We start from the raw sequence: 10,314 nt of genomic DNA on the forward strand, positions 1-10,314 counted from the left end.
TTAATTTTAATAATGAGGTTATTATTTTGATATTATGTCAAGCATTAGGAAAATTACATTGGCGGTTTAATTAGATTTGTTTGTCAATGCCAGGATCATGTACAGTAGAATCAAATAGATAATAGATTATCCTCCATGGATTATTTATATTCTCTTTGACAAATTTGACACAGTTTTTGAATTTGAATGCCTTCCATGCTACAAATAAAATCCTAATCTAATCCTTTTTGACAAATTGTGCTTTCCATATTACCAAAGAACAACTAAATCGATACCTTTTTGATGAGTTTTGCACACCGTACTACTAAGGAAGATTTAATTTAAATTCATTTTTGACTGATTTAATCCTTTCTAACGAAATTTGCTTTTCATACTAATCATATTTGTTATCCCTTTGGAAAATGTTGCCTATCATGACGATGAGATGTTAAAAAATTTATAAAAATTAATTTGTGTTTGCCGCCCTCTTTTGTTAGCTTTGAACAACCTCGCAATATATTGCACTTTTGGCGCTTCGTATTTTTGTGCAGTAATTTCTATTTATACATGGGCTATCCTTTTCGAACTGTCAAAATGTTGTCATAAACATCGCTATATTTAGCTCATTGATGGTAAGTATAAATGCAACAGCATGTTCAAGATTATTACAAGGGCGATAAGGGCTGACTGCGGAAGTTTGGTAAGGAATATCCTTTTTATATTAGTATAGGCTAATTAATAGTATTTAATACTCTCGATTTATTGAGTTAGGCCTCGCCGCCTCATCATCGGCCTTCGTTTTTATATGAATGAGTGAGGTGAGGCGTGGCGGGTTTCTCTCTAGCTACCTTCCATTAGTGGCCTACGCTAGCCTAGCCTATAAGTTACAGTACTATATATAAACCCCTCCCAGCCACTCTGCATTGTGGTTAATAAGATAATAATTATACGTTTTTGACCATTGAGTAGGCTATTCTATTATTTTTTTAAAATAAACAAATTTTATATTATTAAAAAAAAATAATATTATTAATAGGGATAACGATGTAAAATTAAAAGTTAATATTTTTCAAACAAATTATACATTGCCTGTTAGTATTTTGTATCAATATTATAATAAAGAAAGAATTATGAAAATATGACTTGTAGTTTTCGAAATATAGGGTTTAAAACATCGCCGAAAATGATCGTTTTTAGCCACGAACGATGTAAACAAATTGCGCCCTCAGTCGACAATTGTATGAACTAGTCATTTTTCGTAAAAATAATTATATAAAATCACGATTTTAAGTAACATATTTTATATATCAACATTGTAAAATTCAATAAAATATGATATTACTTATTTATTATATAAAAAAGAGTGTTTATTTAACCTCGTTCGAAGAATTTCAATGCATTATTTTCCTGTGTAATTGGACAGGCCTGACACCATGTGACTTCACGGCACTCGCGAGAAAATTATTCCGCTGTGTGTTGAATCGCGTCAACCAATCAAAGGGCGAGAATCCAAAATCGTTCAACCGTGAGACTTGCGGAGCGGTCGAATGCGGAGGTTTGATTGGCTTGCGATGACATCATACCATAAAATGGCGTTTTTGTAGTTGAGCCCCTCGGAATTTTTCAAAAATTATTTAAAAAATGGACTAAACGGATATTTTTTATGGTATATGGGTTGTTACTATGAAATATTCGAATCATAAAGGCCTCATATCTGGATAAAATTGTTTTTTTAGCAGTTAAAATTAATATTTTTCTTAGTAACAAGCACATGGTATGTGGAACTATATTATCTTGGTGTAGGAATAAAAAACATTTTGAGGTCATAAGAGGCTCAACTACAAAAATAAGGTTGAAATGGTAGGTCATTGAGCCTTCCGAGGGTTTCGTAGTAAACAAAAGCTATACGCGCTAGGCGATAACGATCTTTTAACCACTATATTCACATTTTTGGTTGAATGAAATGGAAATAAAAAATACTTGATCTTATAGAATAATAGGTAAATAAATATATACTCAAAATAATATATTTATAATTAATTTATTTTCAGAACAATTACCTAATAAAAAGTGTTTACCAAAGTAAAAAAACACCGCGTCAATGACATTGCGCGCATAGTAACGTGCGCGCTGTTTAATCGTGGTAATGAAAATGGAGTCAGCTCTCGGTATCCCTATTATTAAATATTATGTTCTAGAATTGTACTCTACTTGGACGTAATTACTAATGATGATGAATCTAAAGGTGACAGTTGTGGGTGACGGTGCAGTCGGCAAAAGCTGTATGCTAATAAGCTACAACACGAACTCATTCCCATCGGAATACGTTCCCACTGTGTTTGACAATTACGCAGCTAACGTATTGCATAAAGGAAAGGCGTATAACATAGCATTTTTTGATACAGCTGGCCAGGTACAAATATTATAATACAGTAGAACCCTTTCTTTAGGACACTCCTGTTCATGGGACACTCCTGTTCATGGGGCACCCCTGTTCATGGGACACCCCTATTAATGGAACACCCCTGTTCATGGGACACCCCTATTAACAGAACACCCCTGTTCATGGGACACCCCTATTAACAGAACACCCCTGTTCATAGGACACATCTGTTCACGGGACACCCCTGTTCACAGAACACATCTGTTCATGGGACACCCCTGTTCACAGAACACCCCTGTTCATGGGACACTCCTGTTCATGGGACACCCCTATTAATGGAACACCCCTGTTCATGGGACACTCCTGTTCATGGGACACCCCTATTAACAGAACACCCCTGTTCATGGGACACCCCTATTAACAGAACACCCCTGTTCATGGGACACCCCTATTAACAGAACACCCCTGTTCATAGGACACATCTGTTCATGGGACATCCCTATTAACGGAACACCCCTGTTCATGGGACACCCCTGTTCACAGAACACCCCTGTTCATGGGACACTCCTGTTCATGGGACACCCCTATTAATGGAACACCCCTGTTCATGGGACACTCCTGTTCATGGGACACCCCTATTAACAGAACACCCCTGTTCATGGGACACCCCTATTAACAGAACACCCCTGTTCATGGGACACCCCTATTAACAGAACACCCCTGTTCATAGGACACATCTGTTCATGGGACATCCTATTAACGGAACACCCCTGTTCATGGGACACTCCTGTTCATGGGACACCCCTATTAACGGAACACCCCTGTTCATGGGACACTCCTGTTCATGGGACACCCCTGTTAACGGAACACCCTGTTCATGGGACATCACTGTTCATAAGACACCCCTGTTTATGAGACACCCCTGTTCATGAGACACCCCTATTTATGAAACACCCCTTTTCACAGAACACCCCTGTTCATGGGACACCCTTGTTCATGGGACATCCCTATTCACGGAACACCCCTGTTCATGGGACACCCCTGTTCATGGGACAGCCCTATTAAAAAGACACTTTCCTGTAAAACAAGTGCAGGCCAATGTATATTTTAACACTACTGTATATCGAACCCCATATTCAGAGGACACCCTTATTTAAGGGACACTATTTTAAGGGTAAACTCTTTAATGGGAACAGTTCTGAAATCTTTAAAAAAAAAAAGTTAATTCTCATGATAATTTCTTATTTCAGGAAGATTATGATAGGTTGCGTCCATTGTCCTATCCTGGAACCGATGTCTTCCTGCTGTGTTTTAGCGTTGCTAGCAGAGACTCATTAACTAATATTCCAGAAAAATGGCTTCCTGAATTAAAACACTTCTGCCCATCTACACCTATAGTACTAGTTGGCAATAAATCAGGTAAGTTTCCTAAGTTTTTACAATACCCTACATTTTTTTAAAGTCCATTAAAAAGACTTCTTGATCTCTGACAGGATTTAAACCAGGAATCCACTTTACATGGTTATAACATATGCATCATTGTTTTTCTGCCATCAGATTTAAGAAGTTCGAGTCGAGCTTCTGAACATTTGGTGCCATTGAGTGAATGTAAGAGTGCAGCCAAGAAGTTTGGCCTGACATATCATGAGACAAGTGCTCTCACCATGGACGGCTTGAAGGAACTATTTGAATATGTGGTAGGTAATCTTTATACAAATCTGCTAAATATCTATTTTTACATAGTTTATCTGTTTTTTAAATGTTATATACCACTCCTGTAGTTTTATATACCTTTGACCCTTTTCTATATAATCAAATTGTTTGTTTGAGCTTGTTAACAAAATATTAGACCAATAAAGAGTGTATTGTGTATAAAATCTATTCAGGATCCCCACTATTAAGAGCACACTTTGTTTTATGTCCCGAAGGTGTCCCTTAATAGAGCTTCTACTATAGTGTATTATATATAGTGTATATTGTATGGGGCAAAAAAATGTGTTGTGCCCATATATAGACATAATGATGTCATATCACTACCATATTTAAGCATATCACTACTATATTTGGGCATGTCACACTTTTTTCATACTAGTTTAATAGTGTAGACAGGGCTTAATATTCCAGCTCTTAATTTTGGTTTTATTCATTCAAGATTGATGTAGGCGTGGCCCAGACTACAAAGTCAAAAAGGAAGTCAATTTTTGGCAAACGTAGTGCCAAAGCTGTTCCGCTTCCTCCAGTGATGCCTCCAGCTGGTGAGTACAGATTTCTTTGCAGTTACTGCAGTAACTACTACTTGTTTACTCTTTAACCTGTTTATACCTTTTTCTGGATAATCACACACACACAGGTGTTGTAATGTATAATAAATCTAAATTATTTTGATTTAATTAATAATAAGTTATTGTCTTATATTCTTTATTACAGGTCAAGCACCATGGATAGAAATAAAGACATCTGTATTTGGAGAGCACTGGTTAAATGCTCTTCGTCAGCCGCAACACGCTGATGTAACATTTCTCGTTGGCAATGCGCAACTACAGGCACATAGGCTAGTACTATGTTGCGCTTCTAAATTCTTCGCCCGCTTGTTTGCGATAGAACCGCCTCAAATGGTATGTTGTTTTTAAATTCATCCATGCACCTACAATAAATACATAAGACTGAATATAAAAAACTTTGCATATAAAGGAACACTTGAATGGAACAACCTTAGTGTTGACATTCACTCGTCTACGGCCATACAAACTTGATTAAAACGTTTACATATATATTTATATAATATATGACATAATATTATTAAAACATTGTTGAAATTGTATTTGTATTTTGTTGTTTGTGCACAGCCCAGGAAAAACAACCATGTGATGATCTGGGCCTCTGTGGTTAAATAAAGTAGAACCATGTGATGATCTGGGCCTCTGTGGGTAAATAAAGTAGAACCATGTGATGATCTGGGCCTCTGTGGGTAAATAAAGTAGAACCATGTGATGATCTGGGCCTCTGTGGGTAAATAAAGTAGAACCATGTGATGATCTGGGCCTCTGTGGGTAAATAAAGTAGAACCATGTGATGATCTGGGCCTCTGTGGGTAAATAAAGTAGAACCATGTGATGATCTGGGCCTCTGTGGTTAAATAAAGTACAACCATGTGATGATCTGGGCCTCTGTGGGTAAATAAAGTAGAACCATGTGATGATCTGGGCCTCTGTGGTTAAATAAAGTAGAACCATGTGATGATCTGGGCCTCTGTGGGTAAATAAAGTACAACCATGTGATGATCTGGGCCTCTGTGGTTAAATAAAGTACAACCATGTGATGATCTGGGCCTCTGTGGGTAAATAAAGTAGAACCATGTGATGATCTGGGCCTCTGTGGGTAAATAAAGTAGAACCATGTGATGATCTGGGCCTCTGTGGGTAAATAAAGTAGAACCATGTGATGATCTGGGCCTCTGTGGTTAAATAAAGTACAACCATGTGATGATCTGGGCCTCTGTGGTTAAATAAAGTAGAACCATGTGATGATCTGGGCCTCTGTGGTTAAATAAAGTAGAACCATGTGATGATCTGGGCCTCTGTGGGTAAATAAAGTAGAACCATGTGATGATCTGGGCCTCTGTGGGTAAATAAAGTAGAACCATGTGATGATCTGGGCCTCTGTGGTTAAATAAAGTAGAACCATGTGATGATCTGGGCCTCTGTGGTTAAATAAAGTAGAACCATGTGATGATCTGGGCCTTTGTCGTTAAATAAAGTAGAACCATGTGATGATCTGGGCCTTTGTGGGTAAATAAAGTAGAACCATGTGATGATCTGGGCCTCTGTGGTTAAATAAAGTACAACCATGTGATGATCTGGGCCTCTGTGGGTAAATAAAGTAGAACCATGTGATGATCTGGGCCTCTGTGGGTAAATAAAGTAGAACCATGTGATGATCTGGGCCTCTGTGGTTAAATAAAGTAGAACCATGTGATGATCTGGGCCTCTGTGGTTAAATAAAGTAGAACCATGTGATGATCTGGGCCTCTGTGGTTAAATAAAGTACAACCATGTGATGATCTGGGCCTCTGTGGTTAAATAAAGTAGAACCATGTGATGATCTGGGCCTCTGTGGTTAAATAAAGTAGAACCATGTGATGATCTGGGCCTCTGTGGGTAAATAAAGTAGAACCATGTGATGATCTGGGCCTTTGTCGTTAAATAAAGTAGAACCATGTGATGATCTGGGCCTCTGTGGTTAAATAAAGTAGAACCATGTGATGATCTGGGCCTCTGTGGTTGAATAAAGTAGAATTGAATAATAATAATAATACATATATCCTAAAATGTGTGATAACAAATTTGCCATTAGTTAATACAAATATATTTAAAGAATAGGAGAAACTATTGCAAAGTAAGTTCCTCTATACACAATATTGAGTTTAATTTTGTTCCTCATCTATCAAGATTTATAATAATAATAATTATTTTTACAGAATAATAAGAAAGTTAATAACGCAGACAAGCCTTACAGCAATAGTGATGTGAATGAAGGGAAGATTCAAGGACTTGCAGGAATATTGGAGGAAAAGAAAGAGGATAAAACATCAATGACGTTTGTTACAATCAGTGCGGATGTCGCCTTCAAACCGTTCAAACAGTTGTTGGAGTTTTACTACTCAGGTACTTAAAGTTTTATTAAAGCTCTGTCTACACTAACAAGTTTGACAAAAAAAGTGTGATGTGCCCAAATATGGTAGTGTTATGACATCATCATGTCCATATATGGGACACATTTTGTCACATAAAGATAGAGCATTAGAGTACAGAAGCCTCAACTTGGAAAAATAAAATATTGGAATATTTTATGAAAGCATAAACAAACAATAGAGGGCACTATATTACAGAAAAAATAAACCATAGAGGGCATCATTTAAACAATATTTATCCAGTTTTTTATCATTTCTTTATCTAATTGGAGTTCTTTGTAATAATAATATTCGATAATTTTAATATATAATATAGAATATTATTAATAAAGAGATATTCATTTATTTAACTCCACAGGTTTACCATGTTTAGACGCCGAAGAACCTGAAGAAGATTTAAAAGCGCTAAGAGATGTTGCCAAGATCTTCAACGAGCCCCGCCTAGAAGAGGTTGTCAATAACTTGGAGAATGATGAGGAATTTCTAAATCCAAGTATAGGAACATACTTAAATGATGAGATGGGAAAACAGGCCAAACAACTGTTTTTTAACCAGCCTGCTTTATCTGATATGAAATTCAATGTTGAAGGTACTGTATATATATTTTGAATTCTTTAATTTTAAGAAATTGGTTGGTAATGAAATAAAAACATTTTACATTTCATTGCAACTCATTTGTCGTATTCGATTGTGAACTTCCGTACTTTTTGTATTCAAATGGTAAATTGTAAATGGATTGTGCTCAACAAAAAATCATTGGAATAGAAAGCATTAACAACACAAGCTTTTTCGTTAAGAACAATCTCAACGCTATAAATACTTGGTTAAATAAGTACACAACAGAAAAACTGTACTCAAAGCTAAAGTCCCATTGTTTATTCTATTTGTGCAATATTATTTTCAAATGCTGTAATTTATTGATAAAATATTATCCACTTTTTCTTCAATTAGGTACAACTGTGTATGCTCATAAAATTGTCTTAGCAACCAGAAGTGAAGTCATGTCAGCCATGTTTAGTGGTAACTTTGCCGAAGGGAGCTCGGGAGAAGTCTCTATAACGGACACAAATCTTGATAATTTCTTAGCGCTTTTGGAATATCTCTACACCGACCATTCTCCAATTGAAGAAGGGGATTCTATCGGTATCATGATACTGGCCGACCGCTTTTGTCAACCGCGTCTCAAGAATTTATGCGAGTTGTACATCACAAAAGAGGTCGAGGCGGCAAGTGCTAATAGTATCAAAGACGCTGATATTGACGTTATACAACTTCTAGAAACATCACAGGTACATAAAAAATGATAATTTTTTTAACTGAAAACTTTGGAATTTAGATATTTATATCCTACTTGTTTCAAATAATGAACTGTATTGAAAGTAGTTTTTATTTAATTCATAAACACTTATGTAGTAGAATTCCTGTTTAGGACACCCTTATTCAGAGGACACTCTACTGTAATTTAGGAGACATTTTTTTTCAACAACTAATAGAATAAGATATTTAACTATAGCGAACCCTTATTCAGAGGACATGTCTATTATGGAGAAACTTTATTGGGTCTCAAAACTGTCCCCTTAAATAGAGGTTCTCTATGAGTTACTTTGATAATTATTATATATTCCTTTCTTTATCAGATGTACAACTCAAAACAACTCTCAGATTGGTGCCTTCATTTCATCTCCACCAATTACACGGCATTTGAACAAAAGGAGGAGTTCACGAATCTAACTGAACCAAATATGGATTTTGTTACCAAGAACCGCTGGCCTCCAGTCGATTATTTGAAAGAAGTTGAGGAATACGAAAAGATGATGGAAAAATCTGGAGAAAAATGTTCAGTTATGTAATAGGAATGTGTAAGAAAATGTGGACAATGTTATTTTCTTTACAGAATTAGATTTTATTGAGAATGTCCAGGTCGACATGATGATAAATTGTTGTGCGACTGTTTTGTTTGAAAATCATGGTAAACGAATGTAAATAAAAGTCCACATTGCATCATAATACAGATAATAGTTCTATGTTTGTTTAAACAGGGTAACAAAATTAATGTAAATAGAAGTCCAGAATGCGGTTGATTAAATGTTCATTACGCTAAAGTATAATTATTGTTATTGAAGTTGAATACTTATTATATCTAGGAATTTAAGGAACACAATATTATTCATATTATATTATAATAGTCAGTATTATATAATAGTCAATAGGGTCTTAATATCTAACACGAAAGTAAATGCAATACATATATAATAATTCACTATTTTGTTAAAAAATAATATATAGTCTTGTCTATTTTATGTCGCAATATTAATGTGTACTTGAATTTTACTATGCTTATTAAACTTTTTTATTTCTGTGTAAAAAACAAAAATGAGAAGTTTTGTTAATAAAATTGAATTCTTCAATACTGCAATGTCTATTAAGAATTTCAAGTCAGTTATGCGTATTAAGCTCTGTCCACACTATCGAAATGTGACAAAAAATGCGATGTGCCTATATATAGACATGATGATGTCATTACACTACCATATTTGGGTTTAGATAGAGCTTTAATAACAGCAGAACCCTCATTTAGGACATCACTAATCAGAGGACACATTCCCTAAAACGAACGAAAGGCAATATGATTCACTAGGGCCAATCCTTCCATTGCACTCCTCCATATTAAGGGAGAACTTTTCTGTGAAACGAAATTGGTGAAATATATCTCTTTAAAGCCCTGCCTACACTATCAAACTAGTTTGACAAACAAAGTATGATGTGCCCAAATATGATAGTGATATGACATCATCATTTCCATATATGGGCACATTTTTTGTCACATCAAGTTTGATAGTGTAGACAGCTCTTGACACTAGAGTCAGTGGACATTCTTATTAAGAGGATACTGCTATGTCCCTGTGTGCCTCTTTAGCAGCTCCACTTAGTTTAGTTAATTCCGATGGCATCTTTGAGACACTTTGCAAAAGATTTATTTCTGATAGTATAAATTATCGGATTCATAGCAGAGTTCGAATAAAGAACTACAGTTACGTAATAATAAGCCGTTATGAAGGTAGCAGGATTGAAAGTACAATTACTTAAAATATAAAACGCAAACGTCATCAAAACCAGCGTGTAGGGAATGAAACACAATATGTAGCAGCCAAACACAATAGTTGTTGTTTTTGTTGCTGCGTCGATCTTGGTTGGTTTCCGCTTAGTGTTTCTCTTGTCGTTGTCAATGGACACAACCCGCCGGTTACTTCTTCTTGCTGTT

General features: G+C 35.7%; 1 protein-coding gene across 3 annotated transcripts; it reads left to right on the forward strand.

Moving 5' to 3' along the window:
* Positions 1 to 548: 548 nt before the first annotated feature.
* Positions 549 to 9,385, forward strand: LOC140058721 (rho-related protein racA-like). Of its 3 annotated transcripts, XM_072104437.1 has the most exons (10): positions 549 to 679; positions 2,178 to 2,392; positions 3,613 to 3,781; positions 3,920 to 4,059; positions 4,515 to 4,617; positions 4,790 to 4,977; positions 6,840 to 7,026; positions 7,411 to 7,641; positions 8,004 to 8,341; positions 8,690 to 9,385. In XM_072104437.1, the coding sequence occupies exons 2-10, from the start codon at positions 2,207 to 2,209 to the stop codon at positions 8,900 to 8,902; spliced, it is 1,755 nt and encodes a 584-aa protein (XP_071960538.1). In that variant the 5' UTR covers positions 549 to 679; positions 2,178 to 2,206; the 3' UTR covers positions 8,903 to 9,385. The 3 variants fall into 3 exon arrangements, with proteins under 3 accessions (XP_071960538.1, XP_071960539.1, XP_071960541.1); XM_072104438.1 differs by lacking the exon at positions 2,178 to 2,392; XM_072104440.1 differs by lacking the exon at positions 2,178 to 2,392 and having other exon boundaries at positions 562 to 611.
* The last annotated feature ends 929 nt before the right edge of the window (positions 9,386 to 10,314 follow it).

This window comes from Antedon mediterranea, chromosome 9 (genome assembly GCF_964355755.1).
Source record: "Antedon mediterranea chromosome 9, ecAntMedi1.1, whole genome shotgun sequence".
Classification (NCBI taxonomy): Eukaryota; Metazoa; Echinodermata; class Crinoidea; order Comatulida; family Antedonidae; genus Antedon; species Antedon mediterranea.

Excerpts from the sequence above, each read along its gene's own strand:
- LOC140058721 (XM_072104437.1), top strand. The coding sequence starts at position 2,207 with ATGATGATGAATCTAAAGGTGACAGTTGTGGGTGACGGTGCAGTCGGC. Across the intron at positions 4,060-4,514 it reads AGGAACTATTTGAATATGTG|ATTGATGTAGGCGTGGCCCA; the intron begins GTAGGTAATCTT and ends TATTCATTCAAG. Across the intron at positions 7,642-8,003 it reads TATGAAATTCAATGTTGAAG|GTACAACTGTGTATGCTCAT; the intron begins GTACTGTATATA and ends TTCTTCAATTAG.